The 14547-nt window shown below is 40.2% G+C and overlaps 1 protein-coding gene across 2 annotated transcripts in view; it reads right to left on the bottom strand.

The window, feature by feature from the left end:
* Window positions 1-14547, bottom strand: part of HELQ (helicase, POLQ like) — a 45811-nt gene that overhangs the window by 17121 nt on the left and 14143 nt on the right. For both annotated transcript variants that reach the window (XM_079777988.1, XM_079777989.1), the window contains exons 7-11: window positions 14255-14353; window positions 11177-11322; window positions 8138-8377; window positions 3989-4130; window positions 3519-3623 (exon numbers count right to left, since the gene is read on the bottom strand). In XM_079777988.1, the coding sequence (XP_079634114.1) occupies window positions 3519-3623; window positions 3989-4130; window positions 8138-8377; window positions 11177-11322; window positions 14255-14353 (732 nt within the window). The remainder of the gene's footprint in view (window positions 1-3518; window positions 3624-3988; window positions 4131-8137; window positions 8378-11176; window positions 11323-14254; window positions 14354-14547) is intronic.

The following is a 14547-nucleotide window of genomic DNA, read 5'->3' as shown; positions in this document are numbered from 1 at the left end:
TAGGGGAGGGCAATTGGGGGGGACTAGGCCTGCAGGGGAGAGCAGTTGGGGGGGATCAGGCCTACAGGGGAAGGCAGTTGGGGAGGACCAGGCCTGCAGGGGAGGGCAGTTAGGGGCAACCAGGCCAGAAGGGGAGGGCAGTTAGGGGTGACCAGGCCTGCAGGGGAGGGCAGTTAGGGACAACCAGGCTGGCAAGGGAGAGCAGTTAGGGGTTTTTGAATGTTGATTCTGAACAATCTAATAGATTTCAAGAGGGAAAGTTCATCATTTGTGTAAGACTCTCTTATATTCTCTCTAAACATTGTTGCTTTGTATAAGATTCATGTCTTTGGGCCTTTCCTTCCAGTAGTAATTTCTTCACAGCATCTTTAGTTTCTTATACTGATTGATACAATGTTTCTCTCCAATGTATGCTTCATGAAGGCAGGGATTTTTGTGTTTTGGTAACTGCTCTAATTCCAGCATCTATAGCTATACCTAAAACATGATAGGTACTCAGTAAGTTTATTTGTTGAATGAATGAATCTGAATTAAAGCATAAATGTGTTTTCCGATGGTCTTAGGCTCTACAGCAGCGGTTCTCAACCTGTGGGTCGCGACCCACAGGTTGAGAACCACTAGCAGGGTCGCCTAAGACCATCGGAAAACACAGATATTTACATTATGATTCATAACAGTAGCAAAATTACAGTTATGAAGTAGCAACGAAAATAATTTTATGGTTGGGGGTCACCACAACAGGAGGAACTGTATTAAAGGGTCGCGGCATTAGAAAGATTGAGAACCACTGAGTTAAGGCATATAAGTATACATTTATCACTCATTTATCAAATCTATGTGCATGCTATAGGTAAGGAAGTAAGTTGAACACTATTACTTTCTAGGAGTAAGGAATAATTTTTTTATCCTATATAATAAAGAGGTAATATGCAAATTTCCCTTCACTCCAACACACCAGATGGCTACCCCCAAGTGCTCAAAGATGGCTGACCCATGTGGACACAAGATGGCCAGCAGGGGAGGGCAGTTGGGAGGGACCAGGCCAGCAGGGGAGGGCAGTTAGGGGGGACCAGGCCTGCAGGGGAGGGCAGTTGGTGGGAACCAGGCCTGCAGGGGAGGGCAGTTGGGGGTGACCAGGCCAAGAGGGGAGAGCAGTTGGGGCAACCAGGCCGGCAGGGGAGGGCAGTTGGTGGGAACCAGGCCTGCAGGGGAGGGCAGTTGTGGGAGATCAGGCCAGCAGGGGAGGGCAGTTGGGGAGGACCAGGCCTGCAGGGGAGGGCAGTTGGGGGAATCCAGGCCAAGAGGGGAGGGAAGTTGGGGGTGACCAGGCCAAGAGGGGAGAGCAGTTAGGGGCAACCAGGCCGGCAGGGGAGGGCAGTTGTGGGAGATCAGTCCAGCAGGGGAGGGCAACTGGAGAGGACCAGGCCTGCAGGGGAGGGCAGTTGGAGGTGATTAGGCCAACAGGGAAGAGCAGTTAGGGGCAACCAGGCCAGCAGGGGAGGGCAGTTAGGGGTGACCAGGCTGGCAGGGGAGGGTAGTTAGGGGCAACCAGCCCTGCAGGAGAGGGAAGTTGGAGGGGGGGGGAACAAGGCTTGCAGGGGAGGGCAGTTGGGGGCAACCAGGCCTGCAGGGGAGGACAGTTAGGGGCAGCCAGGACAGCAGGGGAGGGCAGTTTGGGGTGAACTGCACACCCTGGGCTATGAACTGCATACCCTGGTCTATGAACTGCCCTCCCCTGCAGGCCCGGTGGGATCAGGCCTAAATGGGCAGTTGGACATCCCTCAAGGGGTCCCAGATTGGAGAGGGTGCTAGCTAGGCTGAGGGACACCCCCCCATGCACGAATTTCATGCACCAGGCCTCTAGTAATTTTATTTTAGGCAATTTCAATGATATCAGTATGTTATACTAAAATATAGTCAGTCAATAAGCATGTTTCTCTCTCACAATTCTGATAATATTTCAAATGGAAAACTTAAGTAGTCATTTCATATTAAACCAATATAAGGGATAACAAAAAATATTATGGAGCACTGACATTTCTTATTCTTTCTTCTCTTAATATAGTATTCAATTAGGCTAAAGTTGCACTTTTAAGATATTCTATTCTAGAACTGATACTCAGTTTGTAGATTATCAACGTACTTAGTCTCTATATTGTTTTCTACTTGGTTAATTACAGTTAATACTGGGGATTAAAAAAAACCCACATTTATTTGATCCTTCTAGCTACCACCATGTTCACTTTCTACCCCTCTGTGAAAAATCTTTAGACATAGTGATTTAAACCCACTGGGCTATAGCCTCTGCCTCTGGCCTCCACAGCCTCTCAAAGCTGGATTCTCCACTGTTGCCGCAACCTGGAAGTTCAACCATATCCAATTCCAAAGTCAATCCATTAATGAATTCAAGCATTTACTGACACACAACCACATGCCAGGCACTGTGTTAGGCACTGAGATTCAGTGACATGAAAATAAATGTGGACCCTGCTTTCACAGGGCTTACATTCCAGGGGGTACAGTGTGTGGTTCCATGGAGTACACAAGACTGACTGGATTCAGTGGCACAGGGAGGCTTTCTTGAGGAAGCGATGGTTAAGTGAAAATCTGAAGGCTGGGTGGGAGTTAACTAGACAAAGTTGTGGGTGACTACAGACTGCATGAAGGGTTAAGAGCACTGGTTTTGTATTTAGACAAAGCTGAATTCAAACCCAGGCTTTGCCACTTTGTGGCAGAGTAACATTGGGCACAAAGTTAAAATTTACTTAAGAATAATTCTAAAAAGGAAGTTTAACTCAGGAGCAAGCTTAAAAAAGAGAGCTAATTTCTAATCTTAGTAAAAGAGTATTTCCTGTCATGTCTTTTTTTTTTTTTTTAATATATTTTATTGATTTTTTACAGAGAGGAAGGGACAGGGATAGAGAGTTAGAAACATCGATGAGAGAGAAACATGGATCAGCTGCCTCCTGCACACTCCCTACTGGGGATGTGCCCGCAACCAAGGTACATGCCCTTGACCGGAATCGAACCTGGGACCCTTGAGTCTGCAGGCTGATGCTCTATCCACTGAGCCAGACCAGTTAGGGCTCATGTCTTTTTTTTTTTTTTAATGTTTTTTAATTTTCTACCCGATAAAAGCTATAGTTATCTCATAAATGTTTAAAATACCTAGAATGGTCACAGAACTATAGGTGAACCTTACTCTTAACATGGGCAGAAATGTTGGATTATTCCATATCAGGATCTGTTTCTTCATAGCAACTTGTGTGTCCATAGTATCCACCAAACTCTACTACTTGTAACTGATGTCCAGTTATGATGTTGATTTCTCATATTTCTTATAACTCAAAGATTAAAAATGCACATATAAATCCAGATTCAGATCTATCAGGTCACAGACTGTTCTTTTCCACATCAACTTAAAGTTAACATTTTTTTCATACTTTACAGTTTTCATAACTATTTAACCTCTATTATCTTAGGTAACAGTAAAAAGATTTTAAAATATTAAAATATACCTTCAAACCAATCAATGAGAGAAACAAAGTTTGGATTCCCTTGGTGAATTCTTGAACAAGATGGCTGTAACAGTTTTCCAATGGTCTGCTTATTAACTCCAATGCCTACAAAAGTTAAATCAATATTAAGTTTTGTATTATTATAAAGAATAAATAATGTTTTATATAAAATTTTATATTTTTTGCATATCTTGTGGAGGCAGGGTAAGATAAAGAAAACACAAAGACAAAAAAAAAAAGAATGTACAGTTGTGCTCATGAAAATAGAAGATAATTAAGAAAAATGCTTTTCATTGTTTGTCTAAAATGCAAAAGTATTCAAACTACTCTTCCTAATTTTTAATCCCAGAGAAGGAAACATTATTTAAAGAAATATTAACAATTAATTTTTTTAAATGATCTCATAAAAGTGGTAGGCCAAAGTCCAAAAAAAGACAAAACAACCAATTAAGAACTAGACTGAGTGTTACCTGTGGCTTGTCTTTTTCTTGCAATATAAGGATACTCTCCCCAGCAGAATCTATTCCAGCACGGCCAGCTCTGCCAATCATCTGTTTATATTGACTTCTCTTTAAAAATTCCTTAGCAACATAGGGGGCTCTCAAAATAACTCTATGAAATGGATAAAATTAATTAAAAGTTATATTCCACCTATAGCAATAGCACCTATTTTTTAAATTCTTAATTTCATTATACCTATGTAATATTAAATTTAATGACATATTAACTTAAAATAATAGAAAACTAGTATTTACCAAAAATCTATGACGTCCTAGGTTCTTTGTGTACATTATCTGTAATTCTTACAAAACTCCTTGTAATATATATATATTTTTTAACAGGGAGCTAATTGGCTTATCTCAACCCACAAAATTAGTAATTACCAGAAGCATAATTTGAACTTAAGTCCATCTAGCTGCAAAGCTTATGACCAATCCACTTCAGCAATAGTGTTTTTATTTTATACTCCATAAATGAAAACTCTCACCATGTACCACCAACATATGCAAATTTATCGATGAATTTATATTATTGTCAACTATATAAAATTGCAGATTTCAACTGTTTTTGACCTATAAACAAACTGGTTTCATCCTGCTCATGTATATAAAAGTCTGTAGCCAGCTTTCCTGTTAAAAGATGAGAGAAAAATCTATGGTATTTATCTATACTGATTAACCACCTCCTTTATTTATAAATCTCAATGAACAGCCAAGATTAACACTTGAAAAAAAAGCTAATGACATAACAGAAAAACAAGAACATAAAAAAAAAAGTCTGATAGAAGCAGATAATACAAAACTTAAAGAACTTAAATTCTAATAAGTATCTATAGAAAATCCTCAAGGGTATTGTGTTCAAAATACAACAGCAGACTTTATTGAATAAAAGAGTGATAAAAGAAGAGAGTTCTTGGAAACTAAGAAAAAATTTTTGAGTTCACTTAAAAATTTCAATAAAAGAACTGAATAATTAATAAACATAGTTAATGGGATACAGTTATATAGAAGGTAAAGTTATAGAAATCATAGCTCAGGTAGATTGCAAAAATGTATGAGAAAAGAGATAAGAAAACTCAATCTAGGAAGTTCCAACCCTGCCTAATGAAATTACAAAAGCCGAGAAGTGAGATAATGAAAGAAAAAAATAATACAATAACCAAAAAAATTACTCTAAGATTATGAAAGGCATAAAACTTTAAATTGAAAACATATATCCAAGTGCCAACCCCTAAGAATGAAAAGTAGCTAAACTGGGATGGTTGGGATTGTAGAATTTGTTTCCAGGGTTCAGACCTTGGCTTTGAAACTCATTTGTTAGGCCTGAAGTTGGGCAAATTATTTCATTGTTCAGCACCTAAGTTTTCCCTTCTATAAAATGTGGATAATGAAATATAACCTTCCTCAAAGAGTTGGCGTGGAGATCTATTAAGTCAATGCATGTAAAGCTATTATGGCATGAAGGAGGGAGTGCAATAGCTTGCAATTATTATTATACACTATGACAGAATTTTACAGTTAAAGAGACAAGTTTAACGGAATTGGAAAGAGAAAAACAGTGAACCTACACAAAAACAAAAATGAGCAACACTGGCTCCTAAAAAACAAGGAACACAAGGAAAAAAACTGAACCTAAAATTCTAGTAAGGTGTTAAAGTGTGAGGCTAAACTAAAGACATCTTCAGCTATGGAAAGACTCAAAAATTTTTACCCCAATATAGTACTCAATAATTACTCAAGGGTGGCAAAAAAAAAAAAAAAAAAAAGAATCACAAAAGGAAGATGTGGGATATCAGAGGCAGTGGTAATCAAAATAAAAACCAAGGATAATATACAAGTAAGTTTAAATAGTTACTGATTATAAAATGAAAAAAATATAAAAATCTAGAACTACAATTTTAGTTAATTGCAACATACATACATGAGGCAGTATAAGAGGATATATAAATGGCAAGACTCATGTACAAGAGAATATAATTATTAATTCTACAATGACAGAAAAACATTTTCATTCCAACTGCTAATAGTTGGAATAAGAAAAATAGAATATATACATATATACTAGAGGCCCAGTGCATGAATTCGTGCACCAGTGGGGTCCCTCGGCCTGGCCTGTGAGATCAGGCTGAAACCAGCTTTTCAACATCTCCCGAGGGGTCCCAGATTGCAAGAGAGTGTAAGCCAGGCCAATTGACCCCACTGGTGCACGATTGGGGCTGGGGAGAGATATGGGAGGTTGCCCACCCAGGGAGGGACTGCGGAAGGGCTCCAGGGTATGTCCAGCCTGTCTCACTCAGTTCCGATCAGCTAGACCCCAGCAGCAAGCTAACCTACCAGTTGGAGCATCTGTCCCCTGGTAGTCAGTGCATGTCATAGCGACTGGTCGACTGTCTGCCCCCTGGTGGTCAGTGCACGTCATAGCGAGCAATTGAGTGGCCTTAACATATCATTAGCATATTACACTTTGATTAGTTGAACGGACAACTGGATGACTGGACAATTAGCATATTAGGCTTTTATTATATAGGATAACTTCCCATTTTTTTTCAAAAACTAAATAACAGAGGTTGCAAATAAAAGAATGGAAAAAGATATACTTGGCAAAAATAATGTAGTCCTCATATTCAAAGAAAAAATCACTAAGTTAGAAAAACTTAGATTGATAGAAGGTATAATTCAACAATAAGATAGTTGGAGAAGCCTGGCTGACATGGCTCAGTGGTTCAGTGTTGATCTATGAACCAGGAGGTCAGGTTTGATTCCTGGTCAGGGCATATGCCCGGGTTGTGGGCTCAATCCCCAGTGGGGGTGGTGCAGGAGGCAGCTGCTCAATGATTGTCATCATTGATGTTTCTATCTCTCCCTCTCCCTTCCTCTCTGAAATAAATATATATATGGAGTAAACCTTTTTTGTTTTTAATCCTCATCCAAAGAGTCAGGATATTTTTTCCATTAATTTTTAGAGAAAGTGGAAGGGAAGGGCAGAGAAAGAGGGGGAGAGAGAGAGAGAGAAACATCGATGTGACAGAGACACATCGATTGGCTGCCTCACACACGCACCCCGACCGGGGGTGGGATGGGACCTGCAACTGAGGTATAGCTCTTGACTGGGAATTGAACCTGCAACCCATCAGTGGGCATGCTGCTGGTCTAACCACTGAACCATGCTCACCAGGGCAGGCCAGGGCTGGAATATACCTTTTTATACCTAAATAGTTTTGAAATATAAGCACTTCTAGAATGCAAAAAGGGAAAATTGACAACTTCACAATGAAAATGGGAGACTAACACACCTCTCTGAAATTGACAGATTAAGGAATCACAAAGAGTAAGAATATAAAGGAGCTTGTAACATGATTAATAACTGTGATCTCATTGAGATACAGAAAACTGCACACTCAAAAGGAATCATATATTTTTTTAACACTCATGGATGCTTTATAAAAATTGACCGTTTGGAAAATTTTTTAAAGTCACAAATTCTAAAGAACAGAAATCAACTATGCAGGCCACAGCTTTAGTAATACTATAACTGAAAAGGTAATCAATGATCTACTCTAAAAAAGATACTAGACTCAAAAGTCTTTATGGGTGAGTTCTCTACAAGGAAATACTTATGTAAAATAAACTCTTTCATATGATAAAAAATGGTGGAAAGCTTTTCAACTGTTTCTACCCAAGCAGGATAATAAACCTTGACATCAAAACCAGATTGGTCTCATGTACCAAAAGGTTGCCCAGATTATGGGCTCAATCCCCAGTAAGGGGTGTACTCAGGACGCAGCCAATCAATGTTTCTCTCCCATCATTGATGTTTCTCTCTCTCTCCTTTCTCCTTCCTCTCTCTGGAATCAATAAAAACATATTACAAAACAAAACCAGATTTCGAGAGCACAAAAGGAAGAGAAGGAATTTTAATATCAGGAAAGCTACTAATATTGTTTTTCATTAAATATTAAAGGAAATAAATCAAAGGATCAACTCAGCAAATACTTAAAACAAAACAAAACAAAAAACACAATAAATTCTCACCCACTACCAAGAAAGGATAAAACAACGAAACTGGTAAGCTAGGAATTGAAAAGTTTTGAGCCTGGTCAACAGTGACTTATATCTCACCTTCGAGCTGGTAGGTTAACACCTGCTGCTAGGGTGGATGTGCAGGTTAAAAGGCAGAGAACTCCTGTGGAATAGGCTTCCTCCAAGAGCTTCCTTTCATCACTCGTTAAACCACTATGGTGATAAGCAACCCCTAACGGGACAGTGCGCTTTAAAACAGGACACAAGTTGCCACCGCAGATACTCTTCAAATTCTTAATTACCTCCTGTTTTTCTTTTTCCCTGTGTTTCAGATAGTCCCTAGGAAAAAAGATGTTAGAAACATGAACCCTGATCTTACAGTGACAAGGTACTTATACTTTTGATTTCAGTCAATGCATGTAAATATTCTTTTAAAAATATTAACCTTTTGCACTCGGATGTCGAGTGTGACTCGACACAGTTAGCATTAGAATAAAGGAATCGAGAAAAAAGCAAGCGAGTGCAAAGGGTTAATTTTAGTGATATAAGTACATAAAATGTTCTTAGAATTTTGATTCTGATTTCACAATTAGGCAGGCTCTTTCAACCTTTTTGTGTGGATCACAGAGCACTGTGAAAATTTGAATAAAGCTAAGAAAAATCACACAAATCTATATACATAAAAGCCTAAGCGACTGGAATGACTATCGCTATGACGCTCAATGCAGGAGCTGCCCCCTGGTGGTCAGTGTGCTTTCACAGTCAATCTCCCCCCACCAGCCAACCTCCCATGGTCTCTCCCTCTGGCTGGCAGACCCGGGGCTGGGATGGGGAACTGGGGGTGGGTGGTGGTGGACAAGGCCTCTTTCCCAAGGGGGCCGGGGGCCAGCTCCCTCCTCAGGTCCGGTGGCCAACCTCCTGTACCCCATCCCTCCCCCCAGCTGGCAGGCCCCAATCGGCCCGCCACCCACCAGCTACAGTGGTGGCACAGCAGTGAGAGAAGGAGGAGGAGGGGAGGCGGGGAACCCTGCGGTGGTGGGGCACCGACGATGGCAGCATCGGCATCTGGCATCAGTTCCTTTCGTGCCTGGCCTGGCGACCATCGCCTCCTCTCAGGCCTGGCCCTGATTGGCCTGGCCCCGATCAGCCCTGATCGCTGGCCAGGCCTAGGGACCCCACCAGTACACAAATTTAGTGTACCGGGCCTCTAGTATTCACATAAACACAATATTGTGCATTTACTATCAGAAGGTTCGACTTCCTGAAGCTCATTCCTGTACTTCCTATGAATCCATGGATACCAGGTTTAGAGCCCTGCTCTAAATGTTAATTTTTTTCACTAGATCATATAGCTTTATTGAAAATGATTTATTTTATTTTAAGTCATAAATTCTCTTCTCTTAAGATAGAAACATATATTATTAAATCATCCACACTATATAACTGTCTGGACAATAACATTTTAGAAACTTCAATATTATCTTACGCCAAAGCTGGTTTGGCTCAGTGGATAGAGCATCGGCCTGCGGACTGAAAGGTCCCAGGTTCGATTCCAGTCAAGGGCATGTACCTTGGTTGCGGGCACATCCCCAGTAGGGGGTGTGCAGGAGGCAGCTGGTCGATGTCTCTCTCTCATCGATGTTTCTAACTCTCTATCCCTCTCCCTTCCTCTCTGTAAAAAAAATCAATAAAAAATAATATATATTATCTTACAATGTCTCTATGTCTAGAAGCACCTGTTATTTTAAGAAAAGAAAGGAAAACTGTGTAGAAACAACTACCAAATGGCTGTAAAGCAACAACTTCTAAATACCAGTATCAAACACATGTCATCCAAAATATAAACAAAATACACACAGCCCTGTGTTATGTTGGTCTGTTTCATGGAAAGAATAGAAAGCTCTGGCTGGTGTTCACTGAAGAACACCAGTAATTGCATAAGAAGTTGAGAAATGGAGGCAAAGAGACAAAAGAAGAACAGTGAAGAACTGGGAAGAAAATGTTCAAGAGTCATCAGTGCAAAAATTAGAAGTGACAGCTTAGTAGGGAAGCAGAGGACTTTCTGCTGCTCTTTGCCAGCCAGTGTTCAAGATCCCGAGAAGGATATATAGGATAAACACTTCTCAAGGAATTAAGTCTTATAAGCAGTGAGAATATGGATAATCAGCATATAATTTTAGAGAAGGAAGGTATTATTTATAATTGACCAGGAAAGATATGATTGTATGAAGAATGGTTGTGGGAGAACTTGAGATCTGAGCTGGGTCTTGAAGAACAGGTGTTAGAAAGGTGGCAATGAAGGGGCAGGGAAGTGCATTCTTGGCAGAGGGTAAAGCATTATCAAAGGCTTGAAAATGGGAAGTTCAAGGCATAAACAAAGAAGAGAAGTAGTCCAGTTTGGATGAACCACAGAGTGAATGAAGAGTAGGAGAAATAAGAATGGAAAAGTAAGTTAAGTCAGATTTTAGCCTGAATTCTAAGCTGAGGAGGACCAAGGTATCATTTTTAGGGAGATTTATGACCAGAGCTTTAGCTATTGTGAGGAAATAGTGAAAAAGATGAAGGAATTAAGAAGTACAAATTGGTAGTTACAAAATAGTCATGGGGATGTAAAGCACAGCACAGGGAATATAGTTAATAATATTCTAATAACTCTACCCAGCTAGTGTGGCTCGGTGCTTGAGTGTCGACCTATGAACCAAGAGGTCACTGGTTCGATTCCCGGTCAGGGCACATGCCCTGGCTGTGGGCTCGATCCCCTGTAGGGGATGTGCAGGAGGTAGCTGATTGATGTATCTCTCTCTCCCTCTTCCTTCCTCTTTTCTCTAAAATCAATATAAAACATATTAAGAAAAAAAGTTCCCTATTTACTGTGTAGCTAGGGTTGAGAATCATTGATAGAAGCCATTGTATTAGCATTCTCTTACATGTAGCCTTGAAATTTTTCTCTGGCTATTTCACATATGTGAATTTCATAGTTAAACTTCCTTCAAGGTCAAGGCCTTTAGAATCAGGTGTAACAACTTAAAACAATGTTCTGCAAGAAGTAATCGGTGCTCGTTGAATAAACAGAATATAGAACATGCAAATTATGACAAAAATAAAACAGAACAAAATATTTTTAAAAGATTAACATACTTGCTTAAAAATTTGCATATCATTTCTGCTACATTTTCACAGTTCTTCTTAGTGGGACAAAAAACTAAGCAGGAATTATTGGGAATAACTTCTGTCACCAATGCTACCAAGTGATCAGGATCCATCTTTTTCAGAGCATCAGAATACTGTATAACAAGACATAGCAACAAGGTAGTTAGCAATGATAAAAGCTTTGAGAGGTAAGTAAATCAACCATAATTTGAAGTTCTGATTTAGTAAATCTGATCATTTAAAAGAAAAAATGAAACCTATACTACATATCAAAATGTTAAGTCTCACTTTTCTCTTATGGTATTAGGATTTTGTGAGGTATATTTGGTTTTAAATTAAAGAAGTGAAAACACTAATGCTATTAATAACCACTGCATGTTCATCTTCACCAAAGCAGTACAAAATATGTCCAGAGAAACACAGATTGATCCTAATAATAGTCAAAGGACTGTACAAATAAGATATATTTTTAACTATTACTACTAGTTTTTAAAAATATAGATTCAATCATATACTACAGTACATTTTTAGAAATAAAAAATTTATTCATCAAGCAGACACAAGGAACTCAAAGAACATGAAAAATATAAAGTTATTTAAAATCTCCTCACTTCCTTTGACTTTCTGAAAACTATGAATTAGAATTCATAGAATTCTAAAACTGTAATAAAATCCTTTTCTCCCCTTTTTATTATCCTTCATATATTATAGAACATTAACATAGTAGACATTAACATTTTCATATACCAGTGTCTGAATTAAATAGCCCACAAATGTTTCTTTTTGCTGTTGTTGATAAATGAATAAACACTTAAGGGAGAGATCTGCAAATTTTCTTGGTTCATGGAGTCCCCAGGCTAAGAAAATTACCATTTTATTTACTAGTATTGGGAAGCTAGGTCTAAACAACCTAATAAGTATATATTTCCTTGCAACTTAGTAGCTGTCTGCATAAATAATAAACATCCTACCTAATAAAAGAGTAATATGCAAATTAACCATCACTCCACTACACCCACCAGCCATGCCCACCAGGAAACCATCCGCCGGAGGCTTTTCCGGCCTTGGGCACCAGCAGGGAGCCTGCGATGGGTCGTAGGCAACTGGGGGTTGGCTCCTGCGATCCGTGGCTGTGGTGACCGGCCTTGGGCACCAGCGGGGAGCCTGCGATGGATCACAGGCAACTGGGGGTCTGCTCCTGCGAGGGGGTCTGCTCCTGTGGTGGTTTGCAGGGAGCTGGGGTCCCCTGCCCAGTGGGCGGTGTCTGTGATCATAGGGAGCTGGAGGTCCCCTTCCTAGGCCTAAAGCTTTGGCCAGAGGCTTTAGGCCTGGGCAGGGCACAGCCGGTGATTGGTGTGAACTATAGAGGAAACACCTTTTCTGACTGCACATTGGCTAAGCTTCCTGTATGCCACTGGTAATATTTTTAGTAACTTGGGTAATAAGAATCCAAAAAGGTGATCTAGGGTTTTTCCACCACACTTCTGGAGAGAAAAACGAAGGTCTGCTGCTGGAGGGCTAAGAAATGTCATATTCTGCCCTAGCCGGTTTGACTCAGTGGATAGAGCCTTGGCCTACCCACAGCAGGGTCTGGGTTGATTCTGATCAAGGGCATGTACCTAGGTTGCAGGCTCCTCCCTGGCCGGGGCCCAGATCAGGGCTCATGCAGGAGGCAACCAATCAAAGTGTTCCTCTCACTTTGATGTTTCTCTCTGTCTTTCCCTTTCTCTTCCACATTCTCTAAAAGTCAATGGAAACATATCCTCAGGTGAGGATAAAAAATAAAGAAATGCATATCCTATGAAAGACACATCTTGAAAATGCCTAAAGAAAGTTGTCATTTTTTTTCTTGGTGAAGGGACTGGAGTTGTGTTGATGAAAACACCTTGGTGGCTGTGGTGACTGGCAGTGGCTGCAGCAGCGGGGTGATGGGGCTGGTGCCTTCCCCTGAACAGCCTGCTTGCCTCCCACAAAGGGAGGCCAGACTGCGGTTTAGGCCCGCTTCCTGTGGGGATCGGGCCTAAACCATCAGTAGGACATCCCCTGAGGGCTCCCAGTATGTGAGAGGGGGCAGGTTAGGCTGAGGGACCCCCCCCCCACCCCCAGTGCATGAATTTCGTGCACCAGGCCCCTAGTCAGGTGAATAAAAAAAATGTTTAGTCTGTGGGTGTGGCTCAGAGGTTGAACATTGACCTATGCACCAGGAGGTCACAGTTCAATTCCTGATTAGGGCACATGCCTGGGATGCAGGCTCAATCCCTTCTGGGGGCATGCATGAGGTAGCTGAGCAATGATTCTTTCTCATCATTGATGTTTCTATCCCTTTCTCCCTCTCCCTTCCTCTCTGAAGTCAATACACACACATACATATACTAGTATATATATATATATATTTTTAATCTTTATTGTTGAGAGTATTACATATGTCCCCTTTTTTACCCCATTGATCTCTCCCATTCCCCTCCATCCCCCCAGGCCTTCACCACCCTACTGTCTGTGTCTATGGGTTATGCATATATACATACGAGTTCATTGGTTGATCTCTTTCCCCCCATCCCCACCCTCCCCTGCCTTCCCTCTGAGGTTTTTAAAAAATGTGTATGTAAACCTTAAATAACCACAATGGCCCACTAATGGGATGTGTGAACAGCTGGACACTGCTGTATTCTGAAGCTTGGAATTGTAGTTATTACCCTTATTTCCTGTCCCATATTGATTTTCACATGGTTTTTGCTTATAGTAACTGCAAAAAAACCCGTCTTCACAAAGATTTGATATTATAGAAAGGAATGTAGTGTTATCTAATGTTGAAAATAGAAAATAACTACCTTGAACCAGTAGTTTGTATGGTGTCCAAGAGATTTCAAGCATCTCTTAAAAATTTAAAATATTCCATGGGACTCATGTGAATGCTCTGTGGTGCCCCAGGGCACTGGGCACAAATTTTTAAGAGGTTCCTCTTAAAAATTTAAAATATTCCATGGGACTCATGTGAATGCTCTGTGGTGCCCCAGGGCACTGGGCACAAAGTCTGGGAATCTAGGGTTCAGGGGTTATTAACATTACCTTATAATTAAGGAGACGTGAAAAAGTCATGCCATTTTCAGCTTTGCTGTCAACCTCATATATTGCATCATTTATTTTCAGATATTCTTTTAATTCAACCTTAAATTAAAGGGACATTTGCAATTAATAACATACAAATTCCTTTTTTCAGAGTTACAAATTTTGTAAAATATGTTGTAAAAAATACCTATACAAATATTTTAGCTTTTCTATGGTCTGCATGTAAAAACATGCTTTAACTTAAAAGTACTTTCTTTACCATTTCTTTTTTTTAAGTCTCTTTTTGCTCGTAA

This window comes from Cnephaeus nilssonii, assembly GCF_951640355.1.
Source record: "Cnephaeus nilssonii genome assembly, chromosome: 1".
Lineage (NCBI taxonomy): Eukaryota > Metazoa > Chordata > Mammalia > Chiroptera > Vespertilionidae > Cnephaeus > Cnephaeus nilssonii.
The sequence above is the reverse complement of the archived record's forward strand: the minus strand, read 5'-3'. Positions and strand labels throughout refer to the sequence as shown.